The sequence below is a fragment of the Dromiciops gliroides genome, chromosome 2 (assembly GCF_019393635.1).
Source record: "Dromiciops gliroides isolate mDroGli1 chromosome 2, mDroGli1.pri, whole genome shotgun sequence".
In the NCBI taxonomy this organism is placed as follows: Eukaryota; Metazoa; Chordata; class Mammalia; order Microbiotheria; family Microbiotheriidae; genus Dromiciops; species Dromiciops gliroides.
In genome coordinates, this window is record NC_057862.1 from 436,532,119 (window position 1) to 436,551,844 (window position 19,726).

The window sequence follows — 19,726 nt, forward strand, 5'->3', positions numbered from 1 at the left end:
ACCTGAGTTCAAATTCAGCTTCAGACACTATCTGTGTGAACCTGGGCAAGACCTCTGTTTGCTTCAATTTCCTCAAGTGTAAAAACAGGAATTATGCCAGGACCTACCGTGAAGGATTGTTGGATCAAATGAGAAAATATTTGTACAGCATTTTAGCACAGTGCCCTGAACATAGTAGGTACTGTATAAAAATGCTTTTTATTTCTTTCCACTCGTGACTTCAAGAAATTTATATTTGAATCCCGGCCATATAGGTATATAAAATAGGTACACTAATCAAAAATTTACTGCAAAATTTTCTGCAACCCCCACATTCAGTTATGGGACCCACAGTTAAGAAGTGTAAGAAAGGGCAGCTAGATGGCGCAGGGTATAGAGCAGCCGGCCCTGGAGTCAGGAGGACCTGAGTTCAAATGTGACCTCAGACACCTAACACTTACTGACTGTGTGCTCCTGGGCAAGTCACTTAACCCCAATTGCATCACCAAAAAAAAAAAAAGAAAAGAAAATAATGGGCTTTGCCAACTCTCAAATGCCCCAGCTGGGATTGATTTGGACTGATTGGATTGACGGAAATTGACTGACTTTGCTGATTAACTCAACTTAAAGTTAATTCAGTTGCCTGACTCTGAAGAGGATGTGTTCTCAATGACTGTGGACTCAGATACAGCACCCACCCTCAAGTCCAGTGAACCAATGGATTTTGGGTGATGCTAACCAATTAGCTTAAAGCAGTGTGGGAAGGACCACCTCTCCTTGGGAGGCAGAGGAAGCTTGGACTCTCAGTTCATGCTTGAACAAGCTCGTGGTAGATGACTTGGGAGAAGAAGCAGCCAGACTGAACTCTTATCTCTCCTCTAGGGTAGATAGGCTTTTTCTTGGCTTTCTGACCCAGGGGTTCTCTTTTTCACTAATAAATGCTTAATTGCCCAAAACTGGTGCTAAAGCTGCTAATTTATAAGTAAAGCCTAGGTAGCTTTCCCTACACTTGGGACAGGAATAAGGTGACCACACATTTAATTTTAAACTTCAAAGTAGCTTTGTCTTAATTGGTCTCTTTCCCTCAAGCCTCTCTGAACTTTAATATTTCCATCACATGGTAGCAAAAGTAATTTTCCTTAAGTATAAATCTAATCATATTACTTTCCTACTCAATAAACTCCAGGGCTCCTTGTTTCCTCTAGGATCAAGTATAAACTCTGTTTAGTTTTTAAAGCCATTCACAATTAATTTCAAGTCTGATGACCTTTTCTCAGTTTTCATCCTTATTGACCTATGTGTAGCCTTTTAAATTATTGATTCTTGTTCTCCAGGATACTTTCTTCCCTAGGTTTTGTGACACTGGTCTCCTTTGATTTCCTTGTACCACTTGAACTAGTCTCAATCTTGTTTATTGGCTTTTCCACCAGATCATGGCCCACTAACTTTAGGTGTCTCCCAAGTGTTTGTCTGGGTCCTCTTCTCCTCTATACTATGTTACTTGGTGATCTCATTTTCTGCCCTGGATTCCATTATCTTTGTGCAGATGATTCTTAGATTGATTTATCCACCTTTAATGTCTCTCCTGACTTCCTGTCTGACATCACCTAACTTTCTCATTGATATCTCAAACAGGGTATCTAGTAGACATCTTAGATTCACCATGTCCAAAACAACTCATTTTAAGTCTCCTCTTTTCCTCTTACTTCCACTCCACTCCCAACCCAACCTCACCAGCCTTCTTCCAAACTTCCCTATTGGGGGTTGGAGCCAAGATGCCGGGAGAAAGTACATTAAAACACACAGAGCTCCTGATACAATCACCCCCAAAACAGCAACAAAAGAACCCCTGGAGCAGAAGAACACACAAATATATGGCTGAGTTTATTCTTCAGCTATAGATAGATTTTAGGGGGCTGTGCTGGACCACAAGTAAAGTCTAACCCTGTGATCAAGCTGACAGACACACCAGACATGCTGCCAGAGGAATTTAGCCTGGAGCCTCTGAATCCGCTATAGCACTGGTGTCCTTCTGGAGCTGAGTATGTGGTCAGTTGAGAGGGCGGATTGGCTGGAGGGGGGGCGGACAGAAACTGAAGGGGTTTACCAGCAGGACAGGGAAAGAATTTGGCTGTCCCACCCTAGCGGGGAATCAGGAAGAAATCCTGAGTGACGGGAGGCTCAGGTCGGGGCAGTGCACAGGCTCATCAGAAGTTAAAAACCACCTCACAGAAAGCTTTGCTGGTTGGTTGTTTAGTAAATAGGCTTGAGGTTATCTCCGGAGCAGAGAATAGGCCAGGGAGAGCAAAACTGGCCCTCCCTCAAACCAAAACACCTGCTACCCTCTGAGCTGGGAATAGGAGTGGATCCGAGGAACAGCGTGGCGCCCCCCCCCCTCCCCCTCTCCTCTCCCCCCCCCCCTTCTCCTCTTCCCCCTCCCCCAGTGGTGAGTTAAAATCAATTAAAAGATAAGCAAACAAAGAAAGTTTAAAACTATAGAAAACTATTTCAGCGACAAGTAAGATCAAGGTGCAGCCTCAGATGAGGAAATCAACCACAGGTCCCCTACATCCAAAGCTTCCAAGGAAAATATGAACTGGTCTCAGGCCATAGAAGCTCTCAAATGGGACTTAAAAGAAAAAATAGGAGAGAAAGAAGGAAGATATATATATAGAGAGAAGAAAGAATAGAAAGAGAAATGAGAGTGATGCAGCAGAGTCATGAGAAAAAAGTCACAGCTTGAAAAAACAAATGGAAAAGGAGATTAAAAAACTGTCTGATGAAAAGAGTTGCCTAAGAATTAGGATTGAACAAATGGAAGCTAGTGACCAAGACACAGTAAAGCAAATCCAATTGAATGAAAAAATAGAGGGCAATGTGAAATATTGCCTTTGAAAAACAGCTGACCTGGAAAATAAAGCCAGGAGAGATAATTTGAAAATCATTGGACTACCTGAAAACCATGACCAAAACAAGAGCTTAGACACCATCTTCCAAGAGATTGTGAAGGAAAATTGCCCTGATATTCTAGAAGCGAAACTAAAATAGAAATTGAAAGAAGCCACTGATCACCCTCCTGAAAGAGATCCCAAAAGGAAAACCTCCAGGAATGTTATAGCCATTATATTATTATAGATTACAATATTGTATATTATATAATAGATTATAGATTATAGCTCCCTGAAATCTATCTATAGCTGAATTCTAGAACTCCCAGGTCAAGGAGAAAATATTGCAAGCAGCTAGAAAAAAGGAATTCAAATACTGTGGAGCTCCAGTAAGGATAAAGCAAGATCTAGCAGCTTCTACATTAAAGGACTGAGGGCATGGAATATGATATTCCAGAGGGCAAAGGAACTGTGACTACAGCCAAAAATCTTGTACCCAGCAAACTGAACAAAATTTTTTTAGGGGAAAAAATGGAATTTCAATGAAAAAGAAGACTTTCAGGCATTTGTGATGAAAAGACCTAAACTGAATAGAAAATTTGACTTCAAATACAAGACCCTGGAGAATAATAAAAAGGTAAACGGGAAAAAGAAATCATGAGGGACATTAAAAGATTAAACTGTTTATAATCATACATGAAAAATACTACTTCCAACTCATAAGAACTTTTTCAGCAAGGAATACACATAGTCTGAAATGACTTGAAGGATGGTATTTGTAAAGCATTATTTTTTGCATATCCTTGTTCTTTGTGGCGCAAACAAGGTGGGGTTATCTGCTGTCTGGTGCAGCATTTGACTCTGGGCCTCCTGGCCCAGGACTGGTGCTTTGTCCACTGCCATCTAGCTAATGCATGATGACATCTTTAAAATAAGGGGGAGAGGTAGGGAGAATAGAACGGGGGAGGGAGGAGGTGAGAGGTGAAATGGGGAGAAGTAGCTCATAGGAAGGAAATAAGAAAAAAGCCTTGGAGGGAGGGGAGAGAGGGGGAGGTGGGTGAACTTCAGTATCATCAGAATTGGCTCAAAGAGGGAATAACATACATACGCAAGTGGGTATAATAATATATTTTTGTCCTGAGAAAAGTGGGGAGGAGAGGAGATGGGTGGGGGGAGAAGAGGGGAAGGAGGGTAGGGAAGTTTGGGGAAGGGAGCTGTAAAAAGCAAAACACTTTAGAGGAAGGATGAAGATGTTCTGCATAACAACCACATTTATGACATATATTGAATTGCTTGATTTCATAGGGAGAGTTGAGGAGGGAGGGAGGAAGAAAAATTTAGAAAAGAGAATTAGCTCAAAGGCCATAACCTCATCAGAGCAGGCTCAAGGAGGGAATGACACACATATCCAATAGGGAAGAGTAATCTATTTAACCCTTCAGGAAAGTAGGAAGGGAAGAGGATAAGGAGGGAAATGTTGAATGAAGGGAGGGTAGAGCGGGGGAGGGGGCAGTCAGTAGTAAAAACACTTAGGAGGATTAGGGCAAAATAAGGTAGACAATGGCATAAATATCATTGGAAGGGAATGGGATGGAGGGAAATAGTTATGTTTATTGATTACCAAATGTATGACACCTACTCTGGGCTATTGTGAAGAAAATTCTCTGTCAAGTTCAAGGTACTATATAGAAATTGTGATGAACAGGATGCTATCAGAAAAACCTGGAAAGACCTACATGAACTGAAGCAGTGAGAAATGTACTGTATACAAAGTAACAGCATTAGTGTAAGATGATCTGCTGGAAGCATGTGGTTATTTTCAGGCAAGGCAATGATCCATGAAGAACCTAGGAAATTGCAGTACATCTACAGAGAAAGAACTGATGGTATTTGAAAACAGACTGAAACACATTTTTTTGACAGTTCCCTAATCTGAAGTTTTGTTTTTATCTGTTTCCACTCACAACCTAGATAAGGTAGAATTGTTTGCCATGACTACTCATGTATAATTTATGTTGAATTGTTCCAGTCCTTGGGGTGGGGGGGGGGACGGGAGGGAGGAAGAGAAGTTGGAACACAAAGTTTAAAAAAAATTGATGTCAAAATTTGCTTTTACATGTAATTTGGAAAATGAAAGTCTAAAATAAAAAAAATAAAAATTTAGACAGAACTTCCCTATTACTGTTCAGGGGACATTACCATCCTCTCTACATATCCATCTGTTGCTACATCCTATCTTTCTAGCTTTACATCACTTCTGTATGAAACCCTTCTCTCTACTCACACAGCTATAATTATTGGTTTAAGGCCCTCTATACCCCCATTCTAGAGTATTAAAATAGGCTGTTAGTTGGTCTCCCTGTTTTCAGTCTCTCATTTACCATGATAGTCTGCCAGAGGTGATTTTCCTAAAGTGCAAGTCGGAATATGTTCCTTCCTACTCAGGAAATTTCAGTGACTCCTTGTTACCTCCAAAATATCATTAAAATCCTCTGTGTGCTACTTAAAGACTGTAACAACCTTGCCCCTTTCCTGCTGTTCCAGTTTTCTTTCACTTTACTCCCTTCTATTTACTCTTTTTATCCAATGACACTTGACCTTATTTTTCCTCTAACATGATACTCTATCTTCCAACTCTTTGCTGTTCCTCTGAGTATCTGTTTTGTCTAGAATACTTTCTTTCTCATATATTCTTGATAGATTCTTATTGATAATTGGTTTTTCATATCATTCCACTGTTCATCATTTGTAGAGTAGTTGAGGTAATTATAGGAATAAAGTAACAAAAGAATTCATGCATATCTTTCTCTCACTGAAACATGTTTTTTCAAGATATCATTTTTGTCTTTGATGTGTTTATTCTGGTCATTGGGTCATTATGTGCTAAACTAATGAAGAGGATCATTGACAATTTTTTATATTCTGTTCAATAATCTTCTAGCCTTTTCTCTTGGATGGCTATATTTCATGGTTTATTCTTTTGAGGCTGAATTTGATGTGTTACTCATGTGTGTTAATAAATGATGGCAAGAACATCATGATATTTTCCAGGAGTAAACACCAAGCAATTGCCATTACTTAGTTGCTCATGGCACCTGTATACACTTGTAAGGGTGGGTTAGAATCCAGGTTCCAAAGGGCTACAAATAATGAATACCAAACTGCCTCCCACATTTAGTTGTAGTCATCAGTGATATTCAGTTCCTGTCATGAAATAGTTGCTCTTCATCACAGCAGGACGTAAATGGGGGGAAGGGAGAAAGGGAATAAGTGTTCATATAGTACATCTACTCTAGGGCAGGCACTGTGCCAAGCGCTTCACAAATTTCTATCATTTATTTTAAGATAAGAACAGCATATCCATGTAGAATGTTTTAGTTGTCTTGTGTGGGAAAAGTGGGATCACCTTGATAGTGCCTTTTTAATTCACTCTTACATTGAGATCTTTTGTTTTCTCCTCCTTAGATGTTCTGTGTCAATTCATTTCATGTAAATTTTGTGGTATGGCCTACAAGATGCTGTGATTCTTACATTGGAAAAACAGAAGAAAACACATCTTGTACAGATCCTCTTTTTCTGTTTATACCATTATGTAGCCAGACCCACTGAAAAAGTGTTATTTTAGGTTTATCCTTGAAAAATTGGTGTGTAGATGTCAATTGCTATGTGCACTTATCAAATAACCTTTGGCCTTGGGGACACATCTGGTTATTTTATGAAATATTCTTTCTGTTGGAATGACTTGACATAAGATGTGCTTAGTAGCATTTCAGTTATTAGAGGTAATTCTGTAGAGAACAATATCCCATGGGATATAGTCATAAGCTGAGGCAGCAAATGGCTTTATTTTCTTTAAGAGTCACTGATTCATTTTTATTTCCAATAGACCGAAGAAGTTACGTTCCCACCCAAAGCAGCTATACTTTTCTGCTAGGCAAGGGGAACTGCAAAAAGTGCTCCTTATGTTAGGTAAGTAGACCTTGGTATACAAGATTATTATGCTTCCAAGCCCAAAATTTGAGATTGCTTGCTGTACTAGTTTCTGAGGTCATATGGTGCTCTCATTGAGCACAATTCACTTGTAGTCTTAGTGAATAAAAGATAAAGCATTAATTTTCCACCTTTCTTTCATAAAAATAAAGTGCACAGGGGGCAGCTAGGTGGTGCAGTGGATAAAGCACTTGCCTTGGATTCAAGAGGACTTGAGTTCAAATCCAGCCTCAGACACTCGACATTTAACTAGCTGTGTGACCCTCAGCAAGTCACTTAACCACTCATTTCCTTGCCCCCCCCCCAAAAAAAAAAAAGTGCACACCTACTTTGGATTTCTTCTGTTTCTCTTTATGACATAGTCTTTTGCTCCATTATCAGTGTGGTTGTAAAACGATTTTTTTTCTTTTAAGCAGCTATTTAGTAATATGAGTATCAAATTAAGAGAAGGCAAAGCATTGTTACAACTGGGGTACTTGCATGGTAGATCATTTATATTTATTATTTTGGGGGGGAGGGACAGTGAAGGTTAAGTGACTTGCCCAAGGTTCACACAGCTAGTATGTGTCTGAATTCTGGATTTGAACTCAGGTCCTCCTGAATTCAGGGCCGGTGCTTTATGTATGCACAACCTAGTTGCCCCATAGTAGATTATTTTTAAAGGATTTACTTTCTTGGTGCTTATGAGCTATGTGCTTATGGACAAGTCACAATCTCTGAAATCTTGGTTTCGTTATTTTGTAAATGATGTTTAATAATACTGGCACTGCATGCTAGACTCTTGAAAAGATAGTGAAATACCCCAAAATGGTATATTAATGTGAATTATTATGATTATAGACAACTCTGGTATTCATATTAATAAATAGTGATGTTAATTAAAAAAATTATATTTATATATCATGAGATGCCTTTTTTATATTGAGTTGATCATGGATATATTCCTAATATTTTCAGAATTTCTATTTATAAAGCAAAGTGATGAAGCCACACTGTGAAGATCTGATTCAAAAGGAACTGAGAAGTTGTTTGATTTAAACCATTTTTAATGCTCCTTTCTTAGCTCTTTGATGTTAAATGCTATGCTAGGGGATGGAGATAGTCATCAGCTTGGACATTTTTGTTGATCTTATCAACCTTGAACTGCCTTGCTTATTATATTTTGTTTGTCAAAATTCTAATGATATTCTAACAATCTGGTACTATAAACATTGTCTCCCAGAATATATTGAGAGAATGTATGGTAGTGGCTAGAGAACTGGTCTTACTTGTTAAACAAGAATTTATTAAATGATTACTATGTGTCAAGGACTGTACTTCTGGGGATACAAGGAAAGGCAAACCATTTCCTGCCCTGAAGGAGTGGAACATGGGAGAGTAAAGTTGGGAGAGAATGAGGGGATTAGGTAGGGTGGGTGGGGGTGGCTGCAGTTGAAGATTAAGTAACAAAAGGATAGGAGAGAGTAACAGTTGGTGGAATTTTGCTGGCCTTCAAGGTAAGGATGAGTGACAGATGATTAATATACTCACAGTTTCAGTTCCCTGTTGTGATAGGTTGACATCTGGGGCCTGCAGAGTCTTCTCTGGGATAGAGGGAGAGGGAGAGCAAAAATCAATTAGATGCTTGTAGAGTTAGACACATTTTAGCTGTGCAAATCAGTTAAATTGTCAGTGCACCAGGTACCCTTTGATAGAATGTAAACTCTACAGAGTAGGGATTATTTCCTTTGTTGTGTCCCGAGTGTCTAGTTCAGTGCCTGTTACATAGGAGGTGCTTAATAAATGCTAGTTGCTTCATTGAGACTTCTAGTTATAAATGAGATGCCAGCCTGCTTTAATTGAAGAAGTTTCTACATTGGGGTGACAACATCCATTCAGAACGTCTAATGCTGTCTCCTCCTTGCCTCCCACCCCCACCCCCACCCCAATCCCATCAATAACAATAGCCTTCAAGACATGGATAGACTTTTTAAAAAGTTGGTTGTGTACCCAAATATCTGGCATTTTAAAATTTACTTTGAAGTTGTAGTAGAAGGTATAATATATGAAATTATTAATAAACTCTGGTTATTTTACAGTTGATGGATTGATCCCAACTTTAAAATGGAGCACCAGAATAAAAGAACTCCACTCCATGCAGCTGCGGAGTCTGGCCATGTGGACATCTGTCATATGTTGATTCAGGTTCAACTTTGTCATTCACAAGAAGTCTTTTTTTTTCCCCCCACATCCTTTTAGAAGTTTTTAAGTCTCTAATGATGATATAGTAGAAAAATACTGATTTGGAAGAGGACTTGGATTCACTATTTGGTTCTGTTTCTTATTACTGTGGTACTCTGGGTCCCTTCCAGCTTTGTGTTCATGGGCCAATGAGCCTGTGATAATGATGCATCTTGGAGTAGGGAATGAGTATGCTTGTCTTGGATTCGGGGATCTGGGTTTGAAACTCAGCTCATATTTGTCTTTGTGACTCTGGGCAAGTCCACCTTACCTTTCTGGGCCGCAGTTTCTCATCTGTCAAATAGGATACCTCCCTCTATGATTGTTTTGAAAATCAAATGAAATTTTAGATAGACTGATAGATATATAGATAGAAACATTTCAGTCCTTACAGTGCTATACAAATGTTAATAGCTGCTGCCACCACTACCACCATGATTGTAATCAAAGTAATTACTGATCAGTTCACTTTTGTTCTTTATTTCCCATGAAAGGAAGCTTGGATCTATTAATATAGTTTTTTCAGGAAAATTTCACATCTTTGGAAATTGACATGACTTCCTTATTTCATCTTTTAATTAAATGTGCTTTTCCTCAAGGAGCAACATTTTTACTCATTAAAAATTTTTTTTCTTATTGTTTAGTTGCATTTAATCAATATTTTTTTCCCATTCATTGCAAATATACATCTTCACAATCTTTTTTAGGCTCGGAATTTAGTCATTCCAAATACTTTCTATGAAGAAAATATATTTTGAAGTCTGATCAACCTCTTTCTATTTTGGGGGACTGAAAGAGCACAGTCTTTTTCTGTGTTGCGTACTAAAAGAAGAATTAAACTTTTTTTTCTGCTAGTCCTTCAAAAAGGGAAAACTAGGAATAATGTACAGAACCTGGCAAAAAGGCTATGTTAGGATAAAATAAAATGAGATTATGTATGAATGTATGCATGCATGCATGTACACATAAAATGTGTGTCTATACATGTGTGCACATATGTGTATAATGTTTTGCAAACCTTAAATTGCTACCTAAATATTATGTGTTATTATTGGATTTGGTATAAGAGAAAACTTTCTAGGAATTAGAACTTGTCAAATGGAATGGCTTGTCTTGGGAGGAAATTAAACAAAGGCTCAATGATTACTTTACCAGTTTTATTGTAGATAGGATTTTTCAGTTATGGTTTGGAGTGCATGGCCTCTGGGTCTCTTCCAGCTTTAAACTTCTTTGACTCTGTAAATTATATGTATTTCATATTTTTTATATAGCATTATATTTCAATGAAAAATACTTGAATCTAAATAGTTTTTTTTTTAATGGAGTCCCTAAGATAAATAAATTGTATTAGGGAGTGTTTCAGTAATGCATGTAGCTCCTTGTGAGAAAGCATACTGTATAGTTAACATAAAAATGATTAGACTTTTTTTCTTCCCAGTGAAGTATGTGGAAGAGTTTTATTAGTAGGCAAGAATTATAATAATAATCCCCCCCCACCCCCTTTTCCTCCACTGTCATTTGTTTTAATAGGCTGGTGCTAACATTGACACCTGTTCAGAGGACCAGAGAACCCCACTGATGGAAGCATCAGAAAACAACCATTTGGATGCTGTAAAATACCTCATCAAGGCTGGAGCATTAGTAGATCCTAAGGTATGATTGTTAGATTCTAGTTCCTATAAGTATATAGATTTTCCCAGGAGATGGAAGGAACTTCATGTCCTATATAGAGTACAGCCAGGGATTATCTTATAGGACTCCAAAGTGGAGAATACCTTGCCTCAAACTTAAGGTTGTTGTTTATTCAGTACTTCAAAACATTAATTTTAATATAATTTGGCAAACTTTAACTTTAAGCTTAGGGCAGCTCAGTGCTACAGTGGATAGAGTGCTAGTCCTGGAGTCAGACTCATTTTCCTGAGTTCAGATCTCACCTTGGACACTTATTATCTCTGTGATCCTGGGCAAATCACTTAATCCTATTTGCCTCGGGTTCCTCTTCTGTAAAATGAGCTAGAGAAGGAAATGACAAACTACTCCAAACTACTCTCTTGCAAAGAAAACCCCAATAAGATCACAAAGAATCAGTTATGACTGAAACCACTGAACAAGAAGCAGCAGCAGCATTGAGTCCAGGTTTGTGTACATGGTAGGAATTTGGTAACTGAGGTCTGGATGATTGATAGTTCCTATACTACTGAAGAAACTAGAGCCAAAATAATATTCCTGTTTACTATGAGGAAGCCCAAAGACATAGATTGCAACTAATATAAAGACTGTGCAGTTTGTACTTGGGCAATTATAAAGAGGTTTATAAAGTTGTTCTTTTGTATAAAATGGGAATCATAATGATTAGAGTTTCCACCTTCCCATATTCTTGTGATTATTAAATGAGATAATTTATGTAAAACATTTTAAATACTTCAAAACTGTGTAGTTTTTAGCTATTATTTCCATATTCCCTAAAACAACAAGAAATCTATTTCATGGTCATGTCATCTAAAGTATCTTAGCTTCTTCGGTCCTCAGTTTCCTAATTTATAAACTGAGGAGTTTGGATTATATGACTTTTAAGTTAGCTTCATAGAACAGGAGATATTAATTATTAACTACCATGAAGAGAATTTGTTTATATATGCCAAAATCTGTTATAGAAAGTCATCTAATCAGCAACCATTTATTTAGTGTCTACTACATGTACTAGGCACTGTGCTAGTAAAAAATTTCAGGGTAAAAAAATTCAGAGAAAAATCACTACCCTCAAGTAGCTTATATTGTATGTTGGGGGAGATAATGTACATACTTAAGTATATTTAAAACAAGTGTGTAATTAATACAAGAGTGGGAGAGTGTGTGTGTGTGTGTGTGTGTGTGTGTGTGTGTGTGTGTGTGTGTGTGTGTAGAACACTAATAACTGGGAATGTCAGGAAAAGGTGGTATCCAAACCTTGGAGGAAAAATGGGATTTTAAGAGAAAGAGATAAGATAGGATTACAGTTCCACTATGTGGGGTAGCCAGTGCCGAGGCATAGAAAAGTTTGATGAAATGATGTATGAAGAATATAAAGGCCAGTCTGGGCTGGAACACAGTGTGGAAAGAGGAGTCCTCTCACTGCCTCTGTTTCCTGCCTTCTCACTCCCTTTCTAAAACCTCTAAAATCAGTCTTTCATCATCTTCACTCAGTTGAACACTGCTCTCTCCAAAACCACCAGTTCCCGTCTTTCCAAATTGTCTCTCCTGGATCTATTTCCAGGTCAGCGGTTTTTTCAAAGGAGATATTTCACATTGCCCTCTTTTTCTATTCATTTGAATTTGTTTTTATCGTATTTTGATTTTTCATAAAGTCATTAGCTTCTATTTGCTCAATCCTAATTTTTAAGCATTGATTTTCTTAAGGGAGCTTTTGTACCTCCTTTTCCATTTGGCCAATTTGGCTTTTCAAGCTGTTGACTTTTTTTTTTTCATGACCCTCCTGCATCACTCTCATTTCTCTTTCCATTCCCTCCTCCCCCCCCCCCCTTTTTGCGGGGCAATGGGGCTTAAGTGACTTGTCCGGGGTCACACAGCTAGTAAGTATCAAGTGTCTGAGGCCGGATTTGAACTTAGGTCCTCCTGAATCCAGGGGCCAGTGCTTTATCCACTGCGCCACCTAGCTGCCCCCTTATCTCTCTTACTTTATCTTTGAGTCCTTTTTGAGCACTTCTATGGCCTGAGACCAATTCATATTTTTCTTGGAAGCTTTGGATGTAAGAGCCCTGATGTTGCTGTCCTCATTTAAGGGTATATATACCTCGATGTTCCTTGTCACTAAAGAAACTTTCTGTGGTCCTCATCTTTCTCTGTGTGCTCATCTTGCCTGTCTTTTACTTGACTTTTAGCTCTTTAATTTTTTTTTTTTTTTTTTTTTTTTTGGTGAGGCAATTGGGGTTAAGTGACTTGACCAGGGTTACACAGCTAGTAAGTTTCAAGGGTATGAGGCTGGATTGAACTCAGGTCCTCCTGAAATCCAGGGCCATTGCCCTAGTCCACTGGCCACCTAGCTGTGCCCCCCCCGCCCGCCCAGTTTTTAAAAAAATTTATTTTTTTAGTGAGGGCAATTGGGGTTAAGTGACTTGCCCAGGGTCACACAGCTAGTTAAGTGTCCTGAGGCTGGATTTGAATTCAGGTACTCCCTGACTCCAAAGGCCAGTGCTCTATCCACTTCGCCACCTAGCTGCCCCCCCCCCATTTTTAAATTTAAAATTTTTATTTCTTTATTTTTTACAGGGGCAATGAGGGGTTAAGTGACTGGCCCAGGGTCACACAGCTAGTTAAGTGTCAAGTGTCTGAGGCTGGATTTGAACTCAGGTCCTCTTGAATCCAAGGCCAGTGCTTTATCCACTGTACCACGTAGCTGTCCCTAACTTTTAGCTCTTTAAAATGGGGCACTGTTTCCAGGCTGCATTGTCCCAAGCTTCAGGGGTTCCCAGGTGGTATGATTTAAGGAGGGGCAGGTTCTTTACTTGCCTGGCCTGTTCCCTGGTCCATAGATAACCCCAGGCCAACTTGCTAATTAATCAGACAGCAAAACTTTGTATGTTGTGGTTGTTAGCTCCTATTAGCCTGTGCCCCTCCCCCACCTGGGCCACTGCTACTCAAGCCTACTTCCTGGTTCCCAGTAGGGATAAAAAACCCAAGTTTTGCCTCAGCACCAGCAGAGACCCCTGTAATGTCTCCCCTGTCAAGGTCTCAGCCCTCTCACCAGATTGTGAGCTTAGTTCCAGATGACACTGCTACAGCTGATTTAGGGGCTCTGGGGGTCTCTTTCCCTGGCTTGGCCTGCCTGGGACTGGATCTGTGTCAGGCTGACTGTGTGTTTGGGCTCTACTACTGTCCTGGCATAGCAGCCCCATCCTTCCGACCTTCTAAGCCATCTTTGGCTAGAAAATGATCTTAGCACATTCTTTTGTGGGCTTTGCTGCTCCAGGAATTGTACTATTGCATTATTTGGAGTTTTTTGGAGTGATCGTGTTGTGAGTTCCCAGTGTACTCTTTTTTTTGGGTGGGTGGGGGGGCAGGGCAATGAGGGTTAAGTGACTTGCCCAGGGTCACACAGCTAGTGTCAAGTGTCTGAGGCTGGACTTGAATGCAGGTCCTTCTGAATCCAGGGCCGGTGCTTTATTCACTGGGCCACCTAGCTCCGCCCCCCCCCCCCCCCTTAATTGCAAAAAGCTGATGACTTTTTTTCAGACCTTATCCCCCCCTTTTGTTTTTTAAGCCACTTTTCAGTATTCAACACTGTTGACTGCTGTTTCTTATATTCATTCCTCTTTTGTTTGCATGGTATTCTTCTTTCTTGACTCTTCTCCTTTTCTAACCATTTCTTTTCATTGGTGCATTGCTGATCATCAGAACATCTTACTATCAATGTATTCTAAGTGTTTGTCCTGGACCCTTTTCTCTTCTTTCTCTTCACTCTCTGTTCAAGTCATTCAAGGTTACAACCTTGGTGTCATAATGTCAGTTATATCAATAAATCAGTAAACTTTTATTAAGCACTTAGTATGTGCTGGACACTGGCTAAGTTTTGGAGATACTAAGAAAGGGAAAATACAGACCCTGTTCTCAAGGAGCTCACAGTGTTATGGAGTCAAAAACATGCAAACAACTATGTATGATATATGATGCATATATCATAATGGAGGTACCTATTGTAGATGGCCTTCTGAAGGAGCCTTGTGTCATAGAATAGAGGAGAAATATCATTAGCTAGCAATCAGGGATGGATGATTCAAGTGAGCATTTTTTAAGGAATAGGAAGATGTGGGCATACTTGTAGGTAGTAGAGAAGCAGCAAGTATTCAAGGAGAGATTGAAGGTAAGTGAAAGGGTGGTGTAATCTAATGTAGACAACAGGATGGAATTGGAGCACTTTTGCATGTAACGGGGTTTGCCTTGGTGAGGAGGGAGCTTTCAGTAAATGGCCTCAGTCTTAGCTAAGAGGGGAGGAAAAGCCATGAAAAGTTTGAGGAGGTATGAAAAAGTTGGGAGGAGTCCCTGTGGTGAGTGGGAGTTAAGTTGAGATGTGGGAATGGTTTGCTTTAATGCAGTGAGGGCTTATTTTCTACACGGCTCTGAAAGATGGTTTTCCTAATGCATAGTCTTTCTGTGTTACCCCTTGACTCAGTAAACTGTAGTCACACTCTGTTACCTCCCCGATCAAATACAGAACTTTTTGACATTTGAAGCTCTTTACAACATACTTGATGTTCCTCACTTTTTTTCTTATCCACATGGTTTTGCATTAACTGTCCCTCATGCTTGGAATGCTCTGCTTCCCAACTTCAAACTCTTAGATTCTCTGACTTCTTTTAAGGCATTCCTTGATCTTTTTATGTTCTAGTCTGGTCCCTTTTAGTGTTATATTTCATGTACTTTGCTTTTTACCTTGTATGCTGTTATTCATATATGTTGTCTTCCCCATTAGAACTTGTCACAGTACCTAGAACTTAGGAAGCACTTAAGTGCTTCGAAATTGATTGGTAATATCATCAATTCCTATCAGTTTAATTATCATCTGTATGCAACTGTTTCAGAGATTTATATATTCAGCCCTTATCTTTTTCCTGATCTTCAGTCCTACATCAACATTGACATTTATTTCAAATTTCATTTTCCATACATAGCTCAAACATAACTATACCTGAACTCTTTCCTTTTTACATCTACCTTCCTTTCTCCATTCACATAGCTATAATCCTACTGTAGTCCCTTATTAACTTTCTTCTATACCCGTTTAACAGCCTTCTCTTTGATTTCCAGTCTAAATCTCTTGTTGATTCTATTCAGCCATCATATGAGTATCAGATTGATTTTCCTAAAGCATGAGTCTGACTGTGTCACTTTCCTACTTAATGAAGTCCAGTCGCTCTTTATTTCCTTCAGGCTCAAATATAAATTGGCATTTAAATCCCTTTGAAACCTCTGCTCTACCTACCATGCTTGTTTGACATTACTCTCCTCCATGCACACTCCAGTCCAGCCAAACTGACCTTTGGGTTCCTCATGAATGGTTTTCCATCTCCTACTTCTGGGACTTTGCACTGGCTGTCTTCTCTACCTGGAATGCACACTCTCCTAACCTCCATTTTTCTGATATAGTGTGTTCCAGTGTTTAATTTAATCACTCCTGTTTACTTGAGCTCTGGGTACTTGCTGGCAATAGAAAAGGAAACAGATTAAAGATTAGAGAAACAGTGGACTTGAGGGGAATTTGAAGGAATGGGATCAGTGGTATAAGGATTGGGGTCAGCCCTCCTGAGAAGGGTTACCTCCTCATTAGAGGCTAGAGCAAAAGAAGACTGGATAGGGGTGATGTAGTGTAGTGTAGTGAATAATACGGTTTCTTTGAAGTCTAGAATATCTGGTTTCCTTCACTTCACCTCTGTGCCTTAACTTCCTCATCTTTCAAATGAAGGCATTTCACTCACTAAGCAACTAATCAATTAATTAAGCAACAAAACCTTTATCTTTAGGTGTTTGATCACAGAGGTACAAAGAATAGCTAGGTATAGGTAGTATGCAAAGTACACTAGCCATCCTAACTCAAGTAGGAATGTTTGTAATCATTGGTGTAAATCAGACAAGGAAGGATGCCTGAAATATGGCTATGGAAGGGTATGCTGTATCCTAAAGTCATAGAAAAGATAAGAGATAGGAGTAGTTGCATTATATAGTAAGATGATATACTCATGTGAGGAGGTCCAGGAACTAGAGGAGGGCATGATGGAGAGCAACATCAACCGAGTAGGGATGGGAGGCTCTCAAGAATGAAATGGTAAATCATGAAAAGTATATGTTACTGGATAAAGAAGAGAAATGTGTATCTGTGAAATATGTAACCAGAAGTAATCAAACTTAGTGACCATAACACTTGACAAATCCAAGGATTCAACAAGGTTAAAGACTAGCTGGGAAAACTTGAAAGTATTCTGATAGAAATTAGGTTTAAACCAATGTTGTAATACTATATACTATAGTTAAGCTCTAAATGAATACATGTACTAGATGTAAATACTAGACGTAATAATACATATGCTAGACATAAAAAGTCACATCATAAACAAATGATAGGGACAGAGAAAGTAATAGGTTTCGGGGGCGGCTAGGTGGTGCAGTGGATAAAGTACTGGCCATGAATTCAGGAGTACCTGAGTTCAAATCCGGCCTCAGACACTTGACATGTACTAGCTGCGTGACCCTGGGCAAGACACTTAACCCCCATTGTCCCGCCAAAAAAAAAAAAAAGAAAAAAGAAAGAAATAGGTTTCACAGCAATGGATAAGGGAAGAGTTCTTGACCATATAAGAGATGGGAAGGATCAATGGAAATAAAATGATTTTGATTATATAGGATCAAAACCTTTTTGCTCAAACAAAATCAGTGCCACTAAAATTAGGGAAACAGTTAACTGGGAACAAATCTTTGTGGCATATTTCTCTGATATAGATCTCACATCAAAATACATAAAATACATAAAATTACAACTTTTCCACAAGCAACATCAATGCAATTAAACTTAGATGGAAACTGTTAAGTGTGGAGTGTTTCTTTGAAAATATATAGGAATAAGAGACATTACCTCATAGATACACAATCAAAGAATATTACCATTGTAGTTCTCAAGAAAAATAATTGATGCCATCAATAACTAAATAAAATAGGGAAGAAAAGGAAGTCAATAGGCTATTGGCCAGTGTTCTTTTTTTTGTTGTTGTTTATATTTTATTTATTTATTTTTTTTACATATAAAGTATTTTATTTTTTCCGTTACATGTAAAGATAGTTCTCAGCTTTGGTTTATACAAGCTTTACAATTTCAGATTTTTCTCCCTCCCCCCTCCCCTAGACAGCAGGTAATCTGATATAGGTTATATCTATATATCTATATACATATACATATATATATTTATACACACATACACACACACACACACACATATATATATATATATACATATATATATATATATACACACACACACATAATAACATTAATCCTATTTCTGCATTAGTCCTGTTATAAGAGAAAAAATCAGAGCAATGATGAAAAACCTCAAAATAGGGAAAAAAAAAACCAGCACCAAAAAGAAAAGAAATAGTATGGTTCATTCAGCATCTATACTCCAGTTCTTTTTTTTTTTTCTTGGATTTGGAGATCCTCTTCCATCATGAATTCCCTGGAACTCTTCTGTACCATTGCATTGGTGAGAAGAATATAGTCCATCCCAGTAGATCAACACTCAATGTTGATGATACTATGTACAGTGTTCTTCTGGTTCTGTTCATCTCATTCATCATCAGCTCACGCAAGACCCTCCAGGTTTCTCTGAACTCCTCCTGCTCATCATTTCTTACAGCACAATGGTATTCCATTGTATTCATGTACCACAACTTGTCCAGCCATTCCCCAATTGATGGGCACCCCCTCAACTTCCAATTCCTTGCTACCACGTAAAGAGCAGCTATAAATATTTTTGTACATGTGGGTCCCTTTCCCCTTTCCATGATTTCTTTGGGAAAAAGACCCAAAAATGGTATTGCTGGGTCAAAGAGTATGCAAAGCTTTATCGCCCTTTGGGCATAATTCCAAATTGCTCTCCAGAATGGTTGGATCAGTTCACAGCTCCACCAACAATGAATTAGTGTTCCAATTTTCCCACAGCTTCTCCAACATTTATTATTTTCCTTTTTTGTCATTTTAGCCAATTTTATAGGTGTCAGGTGGTACATCAGAGTTGTTTTAATTTGCATCTCTCTAATCATTAGAGATTTAGAGCATTTTTTCATATGGGAATAGATAGCTTTGGTTTCTTCATCAGAAAACTGCCTGTTCATATCCTTTGACCATTTCTCAATTGGGGAATGACTTGGATTCTTATAAATTTGATTTAGTTCCCTATATATTTTAGAGATGAGGCCTTTATCAGAAGTACTGGCCACAAAAATTGTTTCCCAACTTTCTGCCTCCTTTCTAATTTTGAATATATTGCTTCTGTTTGTACAAAAATTTTTAAATTTAATATAATCAAAATCATCCATTTTGCATTTTATAATATACTCTATCTCTTGCTTGGTCATAAACTGTTTTCCTTTCCAAAGATCTGATAGGTAGACTATTCCTTTCTCTCCTAATTTACCTACGGTATCACCTCTTATGTCTAAATCGTGTATCCATTTTGACCTTATTTTAGTATAAGGTGTAAGATGTTGGTCTATGCCTAATTTCTGCCATACTGTCTTCCAGTTTTCCCAGCAGTTTTTGTCAAATACTGAGTTCCTATCCCAGAAGCTGGAGTCTTTGGGTTTATCAAACACTACATTACTAGTGTCATTTACTACTGCATTTCCTGAGCCTAGCCTATTCCATTGATCTACCACTCTATTTTTTAGCCAGTACCAGATAGTTTTGATGACTGCCGCTTTATAGTAGAGCTCCAGGTTTGGTACCGCTAACCCACCTTCCTTTGAATTTTTTTTTCATTATTTCCCTGGATATTCTTGATTTTTTGTTTTTCCAGATGAATTTTGTTATTATATTTTTTAGCTCTATAAAATAATTTTTAGGTAGTCTGATTGGTATGGCACTGAATAAGTAAATTAATTTAGGC

The 19,726-nt window shown here is 38.5% G+C and overlaps 1 protein-coding gene across 1 annotated transcript in view; it reads left to right on the top strand.

Annotated features, from left to right (window-relative positions):
- The window catches only part of EHMT1 (euchromatic histone lysine methyltransferase 1), a 192,863-nt gene that overhangs the window by 84,541 nt on the left and 88,596 nt on the right, over positions 1-19,726 (top strand). Inside the window, 3 exon segments of the mRNA XM_043980933.1 lie at positions 6,754-6,836; positions 8,938-9,041; positions 10,608-10,730. Coding sequence (XP_043836868.1) covers positions 6,754-6,836; positions 8,938-9,041; positions 10,608-10,730 — 310 coding nt within the window.